The sequence below is a fragment of the Lycium barbarum genome, chromosome 2 (assembly GCF_019175385.1).
Source record: "Lycium barbarum isolate Lr01 chromosome 2, ASM1917538v2, whole genome shotgun sequence".
Taxonomy (NCBI): Eukaryota; Viridiplantae; Streptophyta; class Magnoliopsida; order Solanales; family Solanaceae; genus Lycium; species Lycium barbarum.
In genome coordinates, this window is record NC_083338.1 from 38,934,544 (window position 1) to 38,957,423 (window position 22,880).

Consider the following 22,880-nt stretch of genomic DNA (forward strand, 5'->3'; position numbering starts at 1 on the left):
CGGGAAATTCTAAGGTGGAATATGCAATTCAAGTCTAGAAGATCAAAACCCACTAATCAAATTCTAGATTAACTCAAGATTAAGCTAAATTCAGTTTTAAAGTGAAACTCTCAAATTTGGGTATAAACCCTAACTCTTTAATCCACAAATTATCCCTTAATAACGGAAGATATAAGCTTAACAACAATGAATAAGTCAGAATATATGGTTATACTAGCCAATTTCATCAACAATTTCCACTTAGGAAGTCTAAACCCATTTTAAAAATTTCTCAAGAAAACCCACTTTTCTTTCCTCTTTGATTCTAGCATGGAATAATTATTAGGAAGGGAAAGTAAAGAATTCTAAGGCTAAGTATCTTACCTCTATGAAGAATTTGGTCAAAAGCTCTCAAATTCGCCCCAAGATACTAAAGAAATGAAGTGATGAAGTGATAAGGGTTTGGGGGTTTTAACTTAAGAAGGAAGATAAAAATCTGCACATCAACGGCTACGGCGGTTATAGGGGCCGCTGCAGCGCATGAGCTATGACACACAGAAGGCCTGCTATAGCGGCCATCCCCAAAAACCAACAGACCGCTATATCGGCAATCGTTACTGCTATGGCGAGCCATCCATGGCGGTTGTCTGACTGCTATAGCGGCTCGACACCAAAACCAACATCGACTACAGCCGTCAGTCCCTCCACTATGGTGGGACCGCCATGGCTGTTCTGGTGCCGCTACGGCGGATACACCAGATACAAGAAAATATTCGCTTTTGACCAATCTCCACTGAAAATCCGACTATCACCCGAGGCCCCACAGATACAAAACAAGATGCCAACATACATAAAAACACGCTACGAACTCACCCGTGGCCTCGGATTTCCCAATGAAGGTCTATTTGACCAAGTCAACCCCCAATGGCCCTAAGTCGACTTTCAAACCCAAGTCCCAAAACAAATGCCTTGGGAACCGAACCAAAACTGCAACCAAATTATAAATGACAAGCCGGATCTCTCGGAATCGACGGAATTCTGAAAAAGATCTGTTTCCCAAAAGTCAACTATTGGTCAAACGCTTTTCACTTAAAAGCTCAAATTTTCAAAAGTCACACTAGAACTCGCCAGATGAGCTCGGGAACTGTGCCACCCAACCCTGTGAGTCAAAATCGTACTCATAGGGCTCGGGGAAGGGTCAACGGGGATTAATGGGTCATAAACGCTATAACAACAGAATGGGTCGTTACATTAATCCTTAATTCTTATACGGCAAAACAAAAAAAAAAATCGCGTAATTTTTTCTCTTAAAAAGATTTCAGTCTTAGTGTTTATACGAACAAAATATATATGGCAAAACAAAACGAAAATTGAGCCATTTTTTCTCTTAAAAAGACTCAAGTCTCAGCGTTTATACGAAGAAAATAAATGTAGTATCGACTCTTAACTAAACCCCTGGACACTTGATCCCCTATTTCCACTAGCCCCTTCAAAAGTTCCCCTTCCTCTCTCTTTTTTTTTTTTTTTTTTTTGGTTCCTTTAAGATTTTTATGCTCTTAATTTTAAAATTTCCCTTACTGAATTACAAAAAAAGGGTAAATTCAAAATCAATAACTCTAAAAATCAACAGGCCTTTTTCATAAAGGTAAATCGGACCAAATTCAAAACCAGAGGGAAGTTCATTCAATTTCGCCAAAAAAGAGAGGGGACCTGTTAACTTTCCTGTCATTGAACACAGCTAAAGTACTTGTAACATAATCCCAAAAAGACCAAGTTTTGGAGTTGGGAAAGGTTTTCTGGGCAGTAAAGAGTGCGTCTTCAAACATTTCATGATATTGAGCAATATAATAAACACGAGGAGATGATAAAGAAAACTGCTTCCAATCCAGAATAACCAAACTTTGGATTACGTTTAGCCCAAGCCACAGCGGAGAGTTTCTCACACAGAGAAGCTTAAATCACACCTAAATAGCAAAGATGAACTTGAATACGAGAATGACATTTTATGCTACAATCCTTCACCTTACATTATGGTTTATTTCTCTTATTTCCCCTCCTATTGATGATTGACATTTGACTTCATATTTCCAGCTTAAAACAGAGATACCATTTTATTCAACTTGAAACACGCAATGACTAATTAACACACGGATCACAGTTGTCCACCCATCAGCTGCAGTACATGGTTCCATGCCTTAGACAACCAGTCATCAGCATTTATCTCTGCGGGGAGTCAATTGTCCGAACATTTGCACCTGTAATTCCTTCCAGCCGATCTTTGCTTATCTCTACAAAGTGACCCACCATTTCATAAAATTGTTTCAGGCCAGAAAGGGGAAGAATTATGGAAGAGCGATCGGAACCTGCTACCTGCAAGTACAGTGAAAGTATGAATGAGAAACAGATGACCAAATTAGAAAGCTCAAATTATATCAAGATCATCAAGAAGCCAAACCTCAGATATTCGTAAAAAATGTCCCCGGTTGTTACTCCCAAGATCAAAGAAGAACCTCTTCTGGTCAGCCCTGATTACTTTGGAGACCCCCACGTTACCAGCTTCCTCAGCTGCTGGCAAATCAACGGTCCTTTCTCCACTCAAATCAGCTGTGGGGGCAGATTGGGAAGAGTGACTGGATATAAAACCAGCTCCTACATCATCTGAAAGCCCAAGACGCTCTGAGGTTTCCGAAGTTTGCTGCTTTCATGCATTTTCAAACAAGAAAACAATGCAGCTATTATTTTGAGAGACACCTTAAAGGACACAAAACTGCACTGACTGTAAAATTACCTGATTGGGCGAAATAAATATCCTCGAGGCTTCGTTAATCTCTGCCAAAATATTCCTAAATGCTGCCCATCCCTCATCTCGGGCACTTCCTGCTGGAACAATAATGGTACTACGGTTCCTGCTAACAGATGCTTCAGAGACCTGCATGCATTACTCTGTTAACAGACAGGAGTGTAAAATCTAGGGCTGCAAAAGATTCCCTATTAGAGACTCATAAAACCTTGTTTGTAATCAAACTGCAGCTAATCTTATTCTAGACATAGATAATCTATGATGACAGTTGATAATGTCATGGCTTGTCCAGTAATCAATTGATCTGACATTTCTAATTGTCTTGATTCAGTTTGTCTTACGATTTCTTAACTGTGCCCATTTTTAACTTATTTTAAAAATTTACAATCGTAGGATACCTCAGTAGCTTTTAAGAATCCCTACACTACTCCTAAAACCCCAGAATACTGCAGTGAGTTTCCAATTGGATCTAAGAGACGTACCGGATGTTGGAGTTTGTTCCAGAAGGGTTTCATCATTAACAGTACTTTATGTCACATTGGTTTCAGATAATTCTAGATATTCTCTCTTCCTTTTCCTCTCTTCTTTTTGGATAAATTTTAATCGCTTTCCTGATGTTTATAAAGGGTATATAAAAGTCCTAGAAGTTCTTCACGTTTCCTTGATCTCAGAAATTACTCACTGTTCATAGCGCCAAACGTAAAACTTCTGATTATGTCAGTATGCTGCTGTTTTGATTATGAAAGTCAAAGCTGTAACAAAATTCCATATGAAAATAGAAGGAAACAATCTAGCAAGAAGATGCATTTGAATCACCAGAGTGCTTAGGCAATGGATGTTATGGCTGCAGATAGAATCATACGTACAAATAGAAAAAGATAGAGAAAGGGTCGTGCATTTGTGAGGGATATTCTCTTACCAAAGGAAGAAATATTTGGTGATTAAATATCCTAGAGAATTCGGGAAATGGGTTAAGCCACTCAGGTGGTGGAAGGGGAATAAAACAGGAGGGAGCTCCTGGTCGAAAGGGCTCAGGGAAGGAGTACAATATTCTTGTGCATTGAATAAACATAGAAGGAAAGTTGCAGAAAATAGGGTATTGGACAGGGGTCCACGTTCAGCTTTAGATGAGTTAGGGGAGAAAACAAAGGTTAAGGTCAAGATGATGGTTACCCCAAGGTCACATAAGGCAAAACAAGCCACAATGAAGTTGCAAATTGAAAAAGAGAATGCGGCCATGGAAAAACAAGTGGTTCAGATCAGAGAAAACTTTGACTAGTGATTACCATAACAAATTCAGAGATTGTAGACATCAAGGATAATATTGCCAACAGCAATCTTAGCAAACAGAGAACACAAAAAATATAGGGATGTAACCAACTTCAAAGAAATTAGCCAGTTTGTTTGCATTTTGGCGGGAATTTTATAGGCAGTCAAATGATTATTCTATATTTTTTTTTGAGAATGGTGGTTTAGGTTTAACACAATGATTATTCTTCAATATTTATATTACATGCAAATGCACACAAAAGGCTGCCTTTGTGCCTCAACTGTACTACCCCGAGAAAGTCACAAAACCAAAGACACAAATTCATAGATCCAAACAATCAGTTTTACAATGTCCACAACACTGGCATCAAAAGCAATAAATGATTCTCAAGAGGCTTCCCCTCCTATCCTGTATAGTTATGCCAGAAATGAGCTCCACTATACAGATCACGCACTCAATGGAATTTCACATCCACATCAAGCCAAAGCTCATGTCATAACTATTGGAATATTAACGTATATAGTGTCCTACATGGAGGAGGACTATTACGTATGTGTCGAATATAACTATAAATAGGGTTCAGTGTAATAAAGTGGACACGAATCTCAATAATTCTTTTTCCTGTGTCGTTACTTCTCACATGGTACCAAAGTAGCAGTGAGAAACATTTGGGAGAGAAAAGTAAGTCGCTGTGCATCTTTCCAGTGACTCCTGAGATCTGATTTGCATCGGTCCACTTTCCGTCAGTATAGTGCGAAGACCAACACTACCACAGGGTCCCCCACCCTCTGGCAACCAAACCCCAGCAAGCCGCTCCACCAGATCGTTGGATATAGAGACGTTGATTGGGCGAAATCTCGGATAAACGTTCTACATCTGGATATTGTGTTTTAGTAGGAGATAATTTGGTGTCCCGGAAGAGAAAAGAAACAGAATGTGGTTACTCAATCTAGTGCAGAAGCATAATATCGAGCAATGGCTGTAGCAACTTGTAAGCAAGTTTGGATCAAACAATTGCACAGAGAATTAAAATTTGGAGAAATCAATCAGATTGAACCTGTGTGTTAATCAAGCGGCCCTTCATATTGCGTCAAATCTATATTCCATGAGAGGACTAAGCACATTTAGATTGACCGTCACTTTATCAAAGAAAAGATACTTGCTAGAGAGATTGTTACAAAATTTGTGAAGTCAAATGATCAGCTTGTAGATATTTTCACCAAGTCTCCCACTGGTCCTCATATTAGTATTAGTTACATCTGTAACAAGCTCTGTACATATGACCTATATTCAACCGTTTGAGCGGGAAGTGTTAGAATATTAGTGTAAATAGTGCCCCACATGGAAAAGGATTATTATGTATTGTGTAAAATATAACTTTAATAGGGCTCAGTGTAATGATATAGATACCAATCTCAATAACACTTTCACGTGTGTTTACTTCTCACAATAACAAAGTACTCAAAGCTTCTAACTGTACATAAAGTCTAAGTTGCTATCCGATACAGGTATGCATCCGAGTGTTGGATTCAGCAAAATCTAAATTTTAAGATTCGGGGGTGACAATCTAGATACGAATACGGATGCTGGGATTCAGCTAAGAAAATTCAAAATTATAGAAATAGAGCTCTAAAGATATTCTAAATTTTGAGAGATATTTTATAAAAACTTACATGTATATTGTAGAATTCAATCTTTCATTCTCCAAGATGGGCGTTCCGTTTCCCATGTCTTAAATCTCTTTTATCTTTTATTTTGAGAAATTTAAATCTCAATTTTCCCCCAAATTTGTCCATGGACTCCAATCATAGTATCTGAAGTTGGTTGATCGAATCCGAAATGTATCCCGCACCCGTCCCGGTCTCGTGTCGAGACAGGTTCGGCATAAAACATGAAGAGTCTGCGCAACTTAGCCGAAAGTGTAACCTTCTTTTAAATGTTTCCCAACACATAGAGTGCTAATAGTTGAGAAAAGAGAAAGAGATATATAACATCCATTCACAAGAGAAGTATCCTATCAAAGGTCCTGCATAATTAGAAAAAAGTATCTGCAGCAAAGAGTTACACAATCAGGTTTGGATGACACGGATAGCTGCTAAATTCCCTTCTAAATTTTGAAGTCTGGGGTTTTAATGACATTTAGTAAGGAAAGTAGAAGGGCAGACTCATAAACAAGAAGATGTAACTAGGCAAAGGAAAAGTACTTCTCTAGAAAATAACCGTGAATACTTTCCTGGCTGCCAGAAAAAGCTTTTGTTAACTCTTTGACTTGGTTCCTCATCTCCCCCAAACTCCACATGTATAGATGCGAAGGTGCCACACACATGGACACAAGCACATGACAGTGATTTTCCAAAAAGTTATTTCACACACAACAACGAGAGAAAGAAGTCAAATATAACTAATTTGTTTCAAAAAATAAATTCATTTCAGGAGTTGATAGGAGTTCAGTTGATGTGAAAACTACAAATTCTAAGATTCAGTCAACATCTTACAGTTTTAAAAGTTCTGCAGATTCACAACAACCACTTTTTCTCTGATTTTGCTTTACATTAATAACTTTGAACCCTCTTAGTGTTCCTCTATTATTCTATGTGGCCTTTTACTAATCAGAAAGAGATATAAGTATGGTAAAAAGAGCTTCAATCTTATTTCTATGTTAGTGAGCTTATCCAATATGTATGTTAGTTGAATAGCATAAAAGACCTATGTTTCACTCATTTATGCAGGTAGAGAGAGAAAGAGAGAAGTCCACACAACCTAATAAACTTATCATTCTGGTCATGGAACATGTACGACAATTTAATTTAATACCCAGCCCTGAGAAAGGAATAGGCTTCTTCATATTAAATCACGGGCATAGACATTAACTGGAATTCAAATAATAGCAATTTCCTTCAAGGTTGGTGTAAATGAAATACAAATAATAACGATTACTGCAAGGTTGGTGTAAACGGAATAGAGGAGTAACAAATTCTGAATACGACATTGCAACTCAGATAGCTTATAGGAAAACAATTATCAGAGTCACCAATCCCAAGCCGTGATACTTTTTTCCTTTTTGATAACCGTGGTGTCCAAGCCAAGTTGCATACACCTCGACTAATTCCACGGATACCTCCCACTAGCAACAGGTACCAGCTAACTCTATCCCCAAGGCTAGGACAAATGGGAAGAAATCACCTAATGTTTTGTCTCTGTTGGAATTCAAACATGAGACCTCATGGTTCTCAACCACTTCATTGACCACTAGGCCACACCCACCCTTGGGCCTTGGGTGCAAATGGTTATTTGATACTTGATAGGTCCTTTAGAATTCCTTATATGAGAACTGTACAGATGAACTCAAATTTGTATATTGGCCACCCATTAAACAATAAGAGAAGTGTCCATATTCTAATGGGGGGTTTTCCGCATTACACACTCTCATATGCAAGCTACTCAGTTAACATTTTTACCAATAAACAAGATTCTCAATGATAACCACGAATCAAGATTAGACAAAACAGCAATATCAATGGAAATGTCTTAGGAAACTAAGGGGTTGTTTCGTAGTTGGTTATGGAGGAGTTATCTATGTATTAAAATTATCATAACTTTATACATTGTTTGGTTACAAAAATGGGGAGAAATAATCTCCACATAGAATCTAGCATAAGTTATACAATGTTTGGTTGGTTTTATCTCCTTTCCACATAAAACATGGCATTGCTAATATAATGTTTGGTTCATGTTTTTCTTCTCCGCATAACTAATACATTTATAAGTTATGAGGGAATCTATGTATTATTTTATGCAGGGTAGAAATAGGAATAGCTAGCACATGAATAACTAATAATAAATAACTAATCGCTGCATTATTAATACCTTGCATAACCCTAGCGAGCAACCAAATGACCTCTAAGGGCGTAAGCATATTTTCTATTAGCATCAAAACAGAGCAAAAGCAAAGCCTCAAGATCAGATAAGTAAATTAACCTTAAGAAAGCGTCCTCGTCTATTCTCCCCTACATCAAAGTAAAACACCTGCACCGTGAACAAAAACCAGAAAAAAAAAAAAACATTTATTAGAAGTCAATGCTAATAAGGGGTCGTTTTGGTTGGTACGATAGGATACACGCGGATATCCCATGGGATTAGTTATCCCAGCTTCTATATAGGATAGCTAATCCCATCATTTTAGCACAAATGGTGAGATAAAATAGTCCTGGGACTAATTAATACCTATCACTAAATGCAGGATAAAATAATCTCACATCTTATCCCGGGATTATTATCCTTATACCACCAACCAAACGACCCTTACGAGTAAGAAAAAAGAACAAACAGTCCAGAATATAAAAATGGATATCAAAGCAACATATGTCTAATAATAATAATAATTAATGTGCCTTGGTATCAAGCTGTAGTTCTTTGCTAAAGACGTTCTCCTGTTCATCTGAATCGACATAGTAATTGAAGAGATCGAGGAACCATGTGATGCCGTTGAATGGTACTATTATAGTAGACCTTGATGCTGATGTTTTCTCAGATATCTTCAAGTATCTTCCACGTGGATTCTCCTTCAAGTCGAAATAGAATAGCTTGTGTTCAACCTGTAACGTCTTGCACACCAACTCCACGTCATTTCCTCCTCCACCACCACCACCACTGGGATTTCCCTCCATCAATCAATAACTTAAAATTGAAAACAATCAGTGAGAAATCAGTGTATAACTGACATTATTGAGAAAAATTGGGGATTGAATTGCAAATGAAAGAGGACAATTTGTGTGAATTAGGGTTGGGGGGAGTGGAAGTAGTCGTTGACCAGTTCTTTCCACTTGTTGCTAATGGAAAATGGCGTTCGTCACTTGTCTTTGCTTTTATTTATTTTTTATATTTTAAAGTATGGTCTTATCGTCTTTAGATTTCTTTTTAAATGATAAAGACCGTTGGATGGGGAGCTGAAACTATAACCGAAAATATATCCGGTAAACGGGTTTTCTGTTTTTAACTCAAGTACTTCTGACTACTCTCTGGACGAGATTCGGTTGGCTTTTTACTCAATGTTAATTATAGCCGGTTTGGTAAAAAGGAAGTGCCATTTGGGCAGAATCGCGTGGACAGAAAATGGGCAGAGATTGAGAAAAGTCTGCCCTTAACGTCCTTAAGATGGTTAATTAACCATCCTTAACCATTGTCTTAAACATAAACGGCCTTAACAGCCAGAAATAACTTACATGATAGTCAAGAAATCAAATGCTTAGCACGCTTAAGATAATATTTGAACTAATCGAGGTCAACTTTCTCTTTTTCTATACTATACGTATTGGGATTCCATACGTATCCCTACTTAGTATATTACTACTATATATAAATGGAAATAAAAAAATTTTGTAGTCCGCATATTGAACTTTGATCCAATGAGCTTTTGCATGTGACTTTTTTGTTTTTTCCTCATTCTCATTTTTGCCCTCATTCATTTTCTAAGACAATCCAATAGACCTTTATAATTGGTCTCATGTGACTATGTTGCTATTACTTTTCCCTCCATACTCTAACTTTTACAATTATTCTTTTCTTATGACATTTCACTTGGGCCTTTGTAATTGGTTAATGTTATAGTAATTTTTTATGAATTTATTTTTGCTTATATTAAATTATTTTTTACTCCTTTATCTCAAAAAAAAATAACCCACTTGTGAGATTTCACTTGGTATGTTGTTGTTGTTATTGTATCTCAAATTACTTGTCAGGTTTCACTTCTCGAGGATCAAATTACATAAATTTTAACAAACATGTTAAGAATCTTTTCACTATTTTAATAAGAGAATTGCAATTTATAGTATTTTGTATATTTTTTGAGTATCTAAATTTTAATTTCAAAATATTAAATCAATTTAACCCAATTTAGCTTCGAAATTACTTAAATTGCCTTTATATTTTGGGACGAAGAGAATATATTATTTGTTCGTATACATTCTTGTAAAATTTGGGCAACTTTGGAGCCAAATTTTCTTTTACAACTGAAACATTTATTAGGTATTACAATATCTTTTATCCTTAAACCTCAAATATTTTGCTTCTTTAGTGGCCTCATATGTGCTTATAAAGATCTGTCCTAATTTTTTTTTAAGTATACTTCTAAAATATTTTACTTTATTAATGTACTTTAATTACTCCCTCATCTCAAAAAGTTTGTCATGTTTTGTATTACAAAGGTCAAATGATATTTTCTTTGACCATAATTTCTTCAAATATTTTGAATTATTAACTATTACTTATAGTACTTTTTGTGCGGTTTCTAAATATGTAATTTTTATTTTTAAAAAATTAAAGATTCCATGTCACGACCAACCAGAGGGCCATGATGGGCACCCGGAGCTAACCTACCGAGCACCACAAAACATACATACATCACATAAACATACCCTAGTGGGCCATAAAGCTAACTCATAAATACCATAATTTGTATGGGACAAGACCAAAAGATAATATACATACGACATCAAGCTAATCCCAAGTACATATGCTGCAAGGCTATCCATAGAATGATACAATAGAATATAAATCAAGATGACCATCAGACATATAATTGTGCATATCTGTCTACGAGCCTCTACTGGAGTATGTGACATAATGTGGTCGGGGCGGGGTTATCCGTGCAAATGCATATGCGACCATGCTGACTCACAACGTAACTCTGGAGCAAGTGGAGTGCCACGACACTATCTGCTAAGCTGGTATCCTACTGAGAGATCCGTCAACCTGTAACTCAAGACTTGCGGGCATGAAACGGAGCATCCATAAACAAAAGTACGTCAGTACGAATAATGTACCGAGTATGTAAGGCGGAAATGTAACATAATAGACATATACTGCAAAAAAGGAGGACAAGAATCAACCTGGCACTTCTGAGCTACCAATGTAAATCTAGCACACATATATATATATATATATATATATATATATATATATATATATATATATATATACCTCTTCTAATTTTTGCAATCTCCACTATGTCTATATACCCTATTATAGCCCTGGTTAGCTTATTGACATAACATTATCCGAACATATGTTGCGGCGTGCAACCTGATCCAAATATGAATGCATGTGTTGTGGAAGGTGCAACCCGATCCAAATATGAATGCATGTATTGCCGAATGTGCAACCCGGTCCAAATATGAATGCATGTGTTGCGGCACATGCAACCAGATCCAAATATGAATGCATGTGTGTCTCTCTATACTCTCATGTGCTTAACTACATCTATGTACAATACTGTGTCTCTGACCTACTTATTATTCTGGTGCTATCTGCCCAACTGATAAGTGTTAGCTGCCCGACCGACCGTAGAGCGTTGGTAAATATAATCAACATCATAACCAGACCTCTATGAGTAATCTCTACGCACTTCAAATGGTCATCACTTATCCGTTAATGCCTACATGATCGCTTAAGACTTTCAAGCACATTTTTGGGCCATGAAGACTTCTTCCCGATTAACTAAACCTTACTCAATTCCTGGCTGCATCATAAGCCTATCTTCTAGCATTAAATACCTCATTAGGGATCTTATAACTAGCATACTATACATGTTTTACCAAACATTCCTTGAGAACACATTTCTGAATTCATCGGAGTGACGTAAGTTCGTTATACCTCCAATTACCATTATGGATCTAACATCATCGGCATATCTCGCCTTGAAGGAACAATAATCATAAGATGAGACCAACATCAATAATATCATAAGAACATCAAGAACCATGGGCTTTTAGTATTTCTAGGAATAGGGACATTATTGATACCATGTGAATTGGTTTGTATCAATAAGATCATGCCATAAGAAAGAAAGGGACAGTCTTACATACCTCAAGTTTCCCAAGCAATCCAACAATCGGGCTAATCACAACTAGCAAGCCATTCCTTATACTTGAAGAACTTAAACTCTCACAACTTGCTTCAAGACCAAACTCACCACAACATCAAGTAGAAGCAAGAACAATCACTTTTCATGAACTAATTGAAGATTTTATGGCTTGATCTTCTCTTGATTTGATTTGGAATGGTTATGGGTGATGTAGAGCGCTTAAGGGGTCACTTGGGATCTGTTTTGGTGAACAAAATGAGCCCCAAGTCATGTGCAATCTATTTATAAGCCAAAAAAACTGCCCACCGACCTTAAAGTATGTCCAAAATGTACTGGTCGTACTTCAATGTACATCCCGCACATGGATCCCGTACCTGGTTCTGGAAAATGAGGTACGAGACGTACAATTTTGTACGGGCCGTACTTTATCCCGTACTTCTCAGAATTGCAATCTGTCAGTCGCATTGGAAAAAAGACTCGCTGAACTTAAATTTACATAGGTTATGAATTCCATAACTCCTCATATTCTAGGAGATATACCTCCCTCAAAGTGGACCAAAACTTCTTGTCCAATATTCTTCCAAGTTTTCCCAAATTTTCGGCAAACTTAATTTCTTCGATTCGCTTGATCCCAGAACCTTTAGACACTTGTTAGCACTTGTTAAAAGTTTTTCTTAACCTTATAAGGGTTCCATGACCTCTCCGAGCTTACGTTAGTTTACTCACAATGCAAACGACGTGAAAATTTTCGAGGTGTAACGTTCCAAGTCCGAATTCACACCAAACATTAGTTAGTTTGACTATCATAATCTGAAACATGATAATATTTTTAGAACGGAGGGAGTATTATTTACGAATATTCTTGTAGGATCATTAGGTTAATTTGTGTAAATATTCTAAACGAAGGTTTTAAATATTGTAGTATAGACTTGAAGTTATTGGAATTTTTTGCTGTTATGTTAGATAATTCTAGAAGAGGAAAATAGAGTTTTGTTAATACAGGTGAAAATAAAATACATTATTTAAAATCTTAAATGAGTTCAAGATAAGTGCAAAATGAGTTTGACGCAGGGTGGAGCTAAAATGTCAACAACAGTTTCGATCGAAACCAGTAGCTTTAATTCACAAACTTTGTATTTAAACTATAAATTATTAATTTAATAACTTAAAAAATAAGAATTCAGAACCCATAAATTTCAAATGTTGGCTCTACATCTAAATTGAAGTAAATAATTTTATTAACAATGAAAGTTAAAATGTTTAAGAGTTCCTCGTAAAACTAGTGTATAAACTAAGTATAAAATTTTCCCTCCATTTTCCTTTTGCCTTTGACACTTGATATAAAAACCTAAAGATCTTCCTCACCTGATCACACAAACTCTGCCTCCATAACCTCTATTGTGTTAAACATTGTTACTTAAAAATGAACCCCAATCAAGATAATCAATTTAATCCTATTAGGTTTACGTTATACGAGCATCTAGGATTGACATCGGAAGACAACTTGATGAATGAAGATAATGAGATTAATTCAGTTGGCAATCACAACGCAGGGGAAGATACAGGTATTGCTGGAGAAGATGAACACAATTCTGCTGGAGAAGATAATGAGATTAATACCGATTCAGTTGGCAGTCACAATGGAGAATGCGGAGAGGGTGAAGAAATGGAGCGAGTGTATTCTAATAAGGAAATATTGTTAGGTCCAAAAAGTGGTCAGATATTCAAATCTGTTAAATTGTTGTTTAATTTTTATATAAAAAAACATGCGAAAATAAGAGGGTTTTGTGTGGTAAAAAGAACAATCAATGCTTCGTATGCTTATTTTGCTTGTGACAAGTCTATAAAACCAACTAAGCAAAAATACACCAAAAGGGTTAGACATAAGGCTATAGTTAATGTCGTTAAGCAGACATATGGTTCATGGATGGTGTCTAAGGTATGTAGCGACCATATTCATCAATTGGACTCTATCCTGTCACGGTATATGGTTGGACACAGACCTATTAGTAAATCTATAAAGAGGACTCTTAAAGCTAATGACTGAGCTAGCTTAAGACCTTGCAAGAGCGTGTGACTTTTGGAGGTTCAATCTAGTGGGCCGGAAAATATGGGTTGCACCCCAAAGGATTGTAGAAATTATATTGAACAGGTGATGCCAATGCTTTATGCAAGCTCTTTTGTGAGATTCAGACATAGGATAATGAATTCTTATACTCTATCAAAATGGATGGTGTTAATAGGATTAAGAGCGTCGTATGGGTTGACTCCCATAGTAAATATGCATATGAGGAGTTCAATGACGTTATCTTCTTCGATACAACCTACCTTGTGAATAGGTATAATATGCCAATTGCTTATTTTGTTGGTATTACTCATCATGACCAGTCTATACTTTTGGGGTGTGCTCTTCTTACCAGTGAGGACACAAAGAATTACAAATTGATTTTTGAAACATAGCTAAAGGCCATGAAACTAGTTGCTCCAAAGGCTATATTGACTGACCAATGTGAAAGCATTAAGGCAGGTGTTGGTGAAGTTTATAAAAATAATACAATTCATAGATATTGTATTTGGCACATATTCACTAAGCTGCTGTCACGACCCAACCCGTCGTGATGGCACCCACGCTAAACCCCCTGGTGGGCGAACCATCCCCTTAATCAATTAATCAACTATTTAATCAATTACAACTTAAATAACAACAAAACCAATAAATATAAGTCTAAGTCATGCCATAGATAATAGAAAGTGTGGAACGCTACTTGTTACAACCCTAAAATCCGAAAGTCATCATACAAGGACTATAATCATAAAATTGTCTAAGAAGTACATAAATGTCTGAAAATAATAGAAATGTCTAGAAATGAAATAGACATCAAATAAGGTGAGATCTTCAGGTGGCATGGCATGGATAGGAGCTCACCCTCGAATTTGGTCAGGAGGTAGCCTCAGGCTAGATGTGAGGTCTAGAAGACGTCTCTGGCACACAATTTGCACTCAAAAGGGTGCAGTAAGGTAGTATCAGTACAAACACTATGTACCGGTAGATATCATACGCCGACTAAGATTAGTATCATGCATACATTCATAAAACCAGCAAGATAAACAGATAGGCACAACAACACAACCACAACAACAACAATATCAACAATACCGATCAACAATGAATCACAGGAATAAGATGATGTCTAATGCAATGCAACCAATGATAAGTATCTCAACCGTACATACATGCTAAAGGACTTGTTCGCACAATAGTCATGACCTGCAGGGGACCCATAGTGTCCATGTACCATTCGCTCCTAAACTGACCTCGGATCACGAGCAATAACTATGCCACATCCTCACCCCCTATCAACTGTGCCTTATATATATGTCTGTATACGATAATGGATCTCAGGATATAGTTCAAGTCCAGAACCCCGTATGAAACACCACTCCAATGTAAGCATGATCAATCAATAATGTCAATGCCAAGGAAGTGCAAGTCCCAATGCCATAAGCCATAACAAGTCTCAAATAGATCAAATCAACAATAGCATGAATCATACAAGCTATCTCAATGTTACACCTCAGAAAAAACTTTCCGTTCATAAACAGTGAATAGACTAACGAAGGGCACGAAGTATAAGATGTTTCGATAAGTAAGAAATAGCATTTGATGATCCTAATTGAGATTTCAAAGACATTCGCATTAAGAGAAGAAAGTTTGCCAAGAAAGGCAATGTATATGTTATGTATTGAGAAACATTTACGAGTACCGAGTTAATGATGACCTAATGATGTTTTGAAGAAGAGTTATAATTTCCCTTAGATTGTTAATGAGGTGTTAAACAAGTGCTAAGAAGGTTCCATAAGGATTGGAGATCAAACGAGTCGACGAGAAAGAGTTCGGAAAAAGCTGGGCATTATACGGCCCAACATACTTGTCGTATAAAACATACTGGCTGTATGTTAGGCCGTATGTTCTGCCTAGAATGGGACTTCCACTGGACCAAATCTATGGCCAGACATATGGCCAGTATAAAAGATACGGACCGTATGTTGGTCCGTAGAATTGAGTCGGGACTGCTTCTAAAATTAATATAAGGGACCAACCTCATTCAATTTATTTCATTTTCTCATTCCACACTTCAAGAATCCTCTAGAAAGCTCTCCACACTTCTTCCACAAGAACTCAAGAGAAATTTATGCTCAACTTCATCAAACCAAGAAAACCAAGTGTAAGAAACTCATTAGAGCTCATCCAAGTCAAGAAATTCCATTGGAAGTGAACTAGGGTTTTGGCTCAAGTGAAGTATTTCCACTCAAGACTCATTCCCACACTATCTAAGGTAAGTTTTATGATCATTCCATGTTGTTTAAGGTATTGAGAATTTGAGAGACTTAGGTTATGAAAGGAGATAGAAAATGGGTCTCAAAGATGAGAATTATAAGATTTTGAGTAATAGCTTGGGATGAGTCATGATTCTTGATATGTTGTGATTGTAAATATGTTATAAATGACATTAAGAACATGGGATAAGAATTATATGTAAGAAGACGTACTAGTGTACTATGACTATGATTATGGATGAATTGAAGTGAAATTGTGAAATATGGATAATGTAGATGAATGAAGATTGTGGGGTATAATGTTGTGAATGCTATTATAGACGTTTGGGAGTTGATATATGATATGAGGAAAGTTGTATAAACAAAGGGAATGCTGCCCAATTTTCTCTAGCTTTAGTAAGCACGTTCATATAATCGATTAGCTAATGTTAAAAACGAACTCTCTTGAAGGTAGAAACATGAGCATTGAAGGAGAACGATCAAGTGATAGAATAGCTAAACGAAAAGGTATGTAAGGCTAGTCCTTTCCTTATAAGGCATGACTCTTATGGTATGAATCTTCCTATTTTTCCATGATTCTCCTATATAACGAAAATTATGAGTCTATGATTATAAAGAGCTTCACGTGAGATAGAGAAACGGAAGATGTTATGAGCATGATTGTGATGATGATAAGTTAAGCCTAAAGATTCTAAGCTAATGATTTTAACCATGATCCATTGAAGTTGTTTATCGTATACACTCGCCTTATATGCTAATTCCTTCAAGGTGAGGCAGAATGCTTATGAATGCTCCATAATGGAATCGGGGGTTCACGACCTTATGTCACCCCGATAAAGTATAGTTATCTTTGAGTTTCTATGCATGCATTATGATGAGTATGATGATGATATTACACCGCGCCTATATGGCCCGGCAGACACCGCTAAGGCGGGCAGCGTATACACTATGTCTAGATGGCATGGGTAGACACCACTAGTGGGCGGCATGAGATGGTTACCCCGGACGCGGGAGGCCTGGACGCGGGCTAATGATGATTAAACCGTACCTATATGGTCGGGAAACTTATACATATACATATGCATACACGATATGATGATGATGTTTATGAAGTAAGTCAGCATGCATTATTTCTATTAAAACTGACAGCCAGTCACAGATTGTTCTTCGTTTGATATCCTTTTTTTTCATTAATGTATTGTTATTGTCTATGCCTTACATACTCAGTACAATGTACGTATTGACTTTTTCTTGGGCGATGTGTTCATGCCCACAGGTAGACAAGGAGGTAATCCAGACTCGTAGGAGCTATTAGCAGACCTTGAGGGCACTCCATTGTTCCGGAGGTGCCATTGATTTATTCTTTTGTGTATATATGTTTTGTGCACGACGGGGTCCTGTCCCGTCCATATGTCTAGTACTCTAGTAGAGGCTCATAGATACGTATGTGTGGGTAGTGTGGTCTCACGATATCCCATTGTGTATTTGTATTATTTTAATAGCCGAAGGGCTTATGTATATAAAGGTAGGCATATTTCAAATGAAAAATGGTTGTCCTACGATTATGAGTATAAGAAATATGACCGTACGCAGAATGAGTAATAGAATGAGTGGTGCTCGGTGGATAGCCCCGGGTACCCGTCATGGCCCTAGTCGGGTCGTGACACTCAATCAACATAAAAGAGTATATACATATCAACCAACCCCTTCCTTCCAATAAAACAGCAAATACACCTCATGGTTCAATACATAAAGTAATGGCGACAAGCCCACTTAATCAAAAGTCATACCAACCTAGGTAATATCAAACCAGACTTCATGCCCGAAAGCCTAATCAGGCTTTCTCCCGTCAATTCTACTATATATAATCTACTAATCAAAGTCTAACTAACCTACCTCAAAAGTAGAACTGGAACCACGAGCTACTCCAACAGAGCCTTCCCTTTACGTAAAGCCTCGAAATGCTCAAAGTCTAGCAATAATAATGCTAAGTAAGAAATACACCAACTAATTGGAAGAAGAATTGATTTGGGAAAAAGTACCCAAAATACCCCTAACGAACCAAGTGGGTAAAATCGGAAATTAAGGGTGAAATTACCCTACCCTTAGTCCCAATCCTCAAATTTATGGGTTTCTAATCACTTTAGACCCTCCAAATCCATAATTTAGTCAAAACCCTCAAATTTGGGTGAAACCCTAAGTCTCAAAATAGATTCTTGAATTTATTAGAATAATCCATCCTAGAAGTTGTTAACCTACACTTCTAGATGATATAAACAGTGAATTAAATACTCAAAAACCAATTCAAGCTAAGGTTTCATGATTTAGAATTCTAGGTCTTCAACCCAAAATTTTTAGAACTTGAACTAGCATGGAAACTTAAAGGGGAAATGAGAATGAACAAGTTAATGGTTTAGAACTTACCTCGAAGGATGATTCCCCCAAGTTCTTTAATAATCGCCTCTCTAAGCTCATAGGATAGGTTTTAGTAGAGTCTTTACTAATGAATTCGGGCTTAGGAGAATAAATGGGATTCTGCTCCCGTCATTCCGCCACGGCAGTCGCAAGGATCGCCATGGCAGTCCTGCCTTGGCGACCAGACCATCCGCCATGGTGGATAATTATTAAATACCAGCCTCTCGCCATGGCAGTCGAGACCCCGGGATGGCTGTACAAAGCCCACCATGGCGGTCACACTAGAACCAGCAAAATCTAGTTTTCACAAGTCTTTCTCGAAATCTCGACATTAATCCGAGGCCCGACATACACAAACCAGATATGCACACACTCATAAAAATGTGCTACGATTTCACCTGTGGCTTCAGAATTTATAACGGACGCCTAATTTACCAAGTCAACCCCTAAACGAAATAAAACAAGTTTCCTACCAAGTAACCAAAACATAACCAAATGCCTCGGGAACCAAACCACCTACCCCACCAAGTCAATATCGAGCTTCCGGACCTCATGGAGTTGACCAAATTTCGAAAAAGGGCCCATTTACCCAAAAGTCAACTATTTGTCAAATACTTTCACTTAAGGATTCTAAATCCTTCAGTTTTCACTAGACTCACTTAAAGTCTCGGGAATGGATCAATAGGGGTAAAATGGTCAAAACACACATAATGGCATAACGCGCCATTACATCAGATACCAATTAAACAATTGTTCATCCTCGAACAGATAAGGAAGGAAACAAGAGAGAGGGTACCTGACTGAGTGAAAAGCTAGGGATATCTACTGCGCATATCAGACTCGGTCTCTCAAGTAGCCTCCTCGACTGGGCGATGCATCCACTGGACCTTCACTAAAGCTATTTCCTTCTATCTCAATTTTTTAATCTCTCTATCTAAAATGGCAATAGGCTCTTCTTCATAAGACAAATTTTTCACCAAGCAAGATCGAATCCCAACGAATGATGTAAGAACCATCCGAATGATATTTATTCAGCATAAGACACATGAAACACAGGGTAAACACCCGACAAACCTGGAGGTAAAGCCAACTCATAGGCTATCTCACCCACACGGTCAAGAATCTCAAATGGACCAATGAACCTAGCATTGAGCTTGCCTTTCTTCCCAAACCTTATCACACCCTTCATAGGTGAGACCTTCAACAGAACCTGCTCCCCAATCATGAACTCAAGATCTCGAGCCTTCCGGTTTGCATACTTCTTCTGTCTACTCTAAGCTGCTAAAAGCTTATCTTGAATCACTTTAACCTTATCCAATAATTCTATGAAAATATCGGTACCTCACGGCCTCATCTCAACGGCTTCAAACCATCCAATAGGAGATCGATATCTCCTCCCATAAATAGCCTCAAACGGAGATATAGCAATGCTCAAATGGTAACTGTTGTTGTACGCGAACTCTGCCAAAGGTAAGAACAGGTTCCAATGACCAACAAAGTCGATCACGCACATTCTGAGCATATCCTTAAAAACCTGAATCATCCGCTCAGACTGACCATCTGTCTGAGGTGAAAAGAAGTACTGAGATCCAATCGAGTACCCAACTCGGCCTGTAAAGTCCTCCAGAAATGGGATGTAAACTGAGGGCCTCTATTAGAGATGATAGAAATAGGGACCCCATGCAAACGAACAATCTCACGAATATAGATCTGTGCTAACTTCTTTGCGGTGTAAGTAACCCGAACGGGGATGAAATGATCAGACTTAGTCAACATATCGACAATAACCTAAAATAAATCAAACTTGCCCTTGGTCTTCGGAAGACCCACAACGAAGTCCATAGAAATCCTCTCCCACTTTCACTCGGGAATGGGCATCCTCTGAAGCACACCACCAGGTCGCTGGTGCTTATACTTGACTTGCTGACAATTCCCTCACTTAGCAATAAAATCGGCAATATCTCTCTTCATCCGACCCCACTAGTAGTGATGTATCAAATCACTGTATATCTTGGTAGCACCAGGATGAATAGAGTATCTAGAACTGTGGGACTCCTCCAAAATTGTCCTAATCAAATCATCAACACGAGGAATGCAAACACGTCCTTTGATCCTCAAGAGTCCTTCACTATCAATCATGGCCTCCTTGGCCTCACCACTTAAGACCTTATCACGAATCTTGCACAACCTTGCATCCTCAAACTGCTTTACCTTAATCTGATCCAGAAACGATGATCCTGCCTCAACACAAGCCAACACTCTACTCGAATCTAAAATGTCAAGCCTCACAAAATTGTTAGCCAGATTCTGAACCTCCATGGCTAAGGGATGCTTCGAAGCGATCAATCAAGTCAAACTACCCATACTCACTGACTTCCTACTCAAGGCACCCGCTACCATATTTGCCTTGCCCGGATGATATAAGATGGCAATGTCATAATCCTTAAGCAACTCCATCCATCTTCGCTGCCTAGAATTGAGCTCCCTTTGAGTAAACATATGCTGAAGGCCGTGATGGTCAGTGAATACCTCACAATGGGCACCATAGATATAGTGTCTCCAAATCTTTAAAAAAAATACCATTGTGGCCCATTCCAAATAGTGGGTAGGGTAGTTCTTCTCATGAATCTTTAGCTGTCTGGAAGCATAAGCAATAACCTTCTTTTCCTGCATCAACATGACACCCAACCCAGATCGAGAAGCATCACAATATACCACAAAATCCTTACCCTCCACGGGCAATGCTAGAATTAGAGCTGTAGTCAATAAAGTCTTAAGCTTTTGAAAGCTCTCCTCACACTCATTGGTCCATTGAAAAGGTACTTCTTTCTGAGTCAACCGGGTCAAATGCGAAGCAATAGAAGGAAACCCTTCACGAATCAACAGTAGTAACTGGCCAAACCCAGAAAGCTATGAATCTCGGTCACTGAAGTGGGCCTAGCCCAATCTCTCACGGCCTCAATCGTTTTATGATCAACCATAATCCCGGCCTTTGATACCACAGGACCTTAGAACGATACAAACTCAAAACAAAACTCACACTTGGAGAACTTGGCATACAACTCCCTATTTCTCAACAAACCAAGAACAATTCTTAGGTGTTTTTCGTGGTCCTCCCTACTTCTCGAGTAGACCAATATATCATCGATGAACACAATCACAAAGGAATCCAAGTATGGCTTGAAAATGCCGTTCATCAAGTCCATGAAAGCAGCTGGGGAATTGGTAAGCCTAAATGACATGACAAGAAACTCATAGTGCCCATACGAAGTCTTGAAGGCTGTCTTGGGAATATCTTCGGCTCGGATCTTGAACTAGTGATAACCTGACCTCAAGTCAATCTTGGAAAACAAAGAAGCCCTTGAAGCTGGTCAAATAGATCATCAATACGAGGAATGGGGTACTTGTTTCGAATGGGGGCTTTGTTCAACTGGCGGTAATCAATGCACATCCGCATAGTCCCATCCTTTTTCTTCACAAATAGCACAGAAGCGCCCCAAGGAGAGACGCTCGGTCTAATGAATCCCTTGCTAAGAAGATCTTGAAGCTGCTCTTTCAACTCTCTCAACTCTTTCAACTCGGCTGGCGCCATCCGATATGGAAAAATAGATATAGGGAGAGTCATCGGCTCCAAGTCAATACAGAAATCAATATCACGGTCGGGTGGCATACCCAGCAAGTCTGTAGGAAACACCTCCGCGAACTCACACACCACGGGGACTGACTCAAGCGATGGAACTTCAGCACCGGTAGCACGAATATACGCTATATAAGACAAACAACCTCTATCAACTAACTTCTTGGCGCGAAGAAAGGAAATAATCTTCTTTGGGGAGGGACTAGGAGTACCCTTCCAATCAAGTTTAGACATACCCGGTATAGCTAAAGTGAACGTCTTGGCATGACAGTCCAGAATCGCATAGTAAGGAGACAACCAACTTATACCCAGAATTGTCAAAATCTACCAGATCAAGAATCACCAAGTCTACCCACGTACCATACCCCATAACAATGACCATAAAAGACCTGTAAACTTTATCTACCATTATCGAGTCTCCAACCAGAGTAGATACAAAAATAGGAGCATCAAGCAAATCACTAACCATATCAAGACCACTAGAGAAGTATGTGGGCACATAAGAGAATGTAGAACCTGGGTCGAACAACAAGGTAGCCGACTGGTAACAGACTAAAATATTACCTGTAATGACAGCATC

General features: G+C 38.1%; 1 protein-coding gene and 1 long non-coding RNA gene across 2 annotated transcripts; both read right to left on the reverse strand.

The window, feature by feature from the left end:
- Positions 1-1,841: 1,841 nt before the first annotated feature.
- LOC132626430 (transcription factor Pur-alpha 1) lies at positions 1,842-8,932 on the reverse strand. Its single transcript, XM_060341295.1, has 5 exons — positions 8,441-8,932; positions 8,028-8,075; positions 2,768-2,908; positions 2,435-2,674; positions 1,842-2,349 (listed from the first exon to the last, which is right to left on the reverse strand). Exons 1-5 carry the CDS (start codon positions 8,714-8,716, stop codon positions 2,197-2,199), a joined length of 858 nt encoding a protein of 285 aa, XP_060197278.1. The 5' UTR covers positions 8,717-8,932; the 3' UTR covers positions 1,842-2,196.
- On the reverse strand, positions 3,079-8,021 carry LOC132626432 (uncharacterized). The gene is made up of 2 exons (XR_009577286.1): positions 5,723-8,021; positions 3,079-5,333 (listed from the first exon to the last, which is right to left on the reverse strand). It is a non-coding gene; the product is annotated as an uncharacterized LOC132626432 (long non-coding RNA).
- Positions 8,933-22,880: the final 13,948 nt, after the last annotated feature.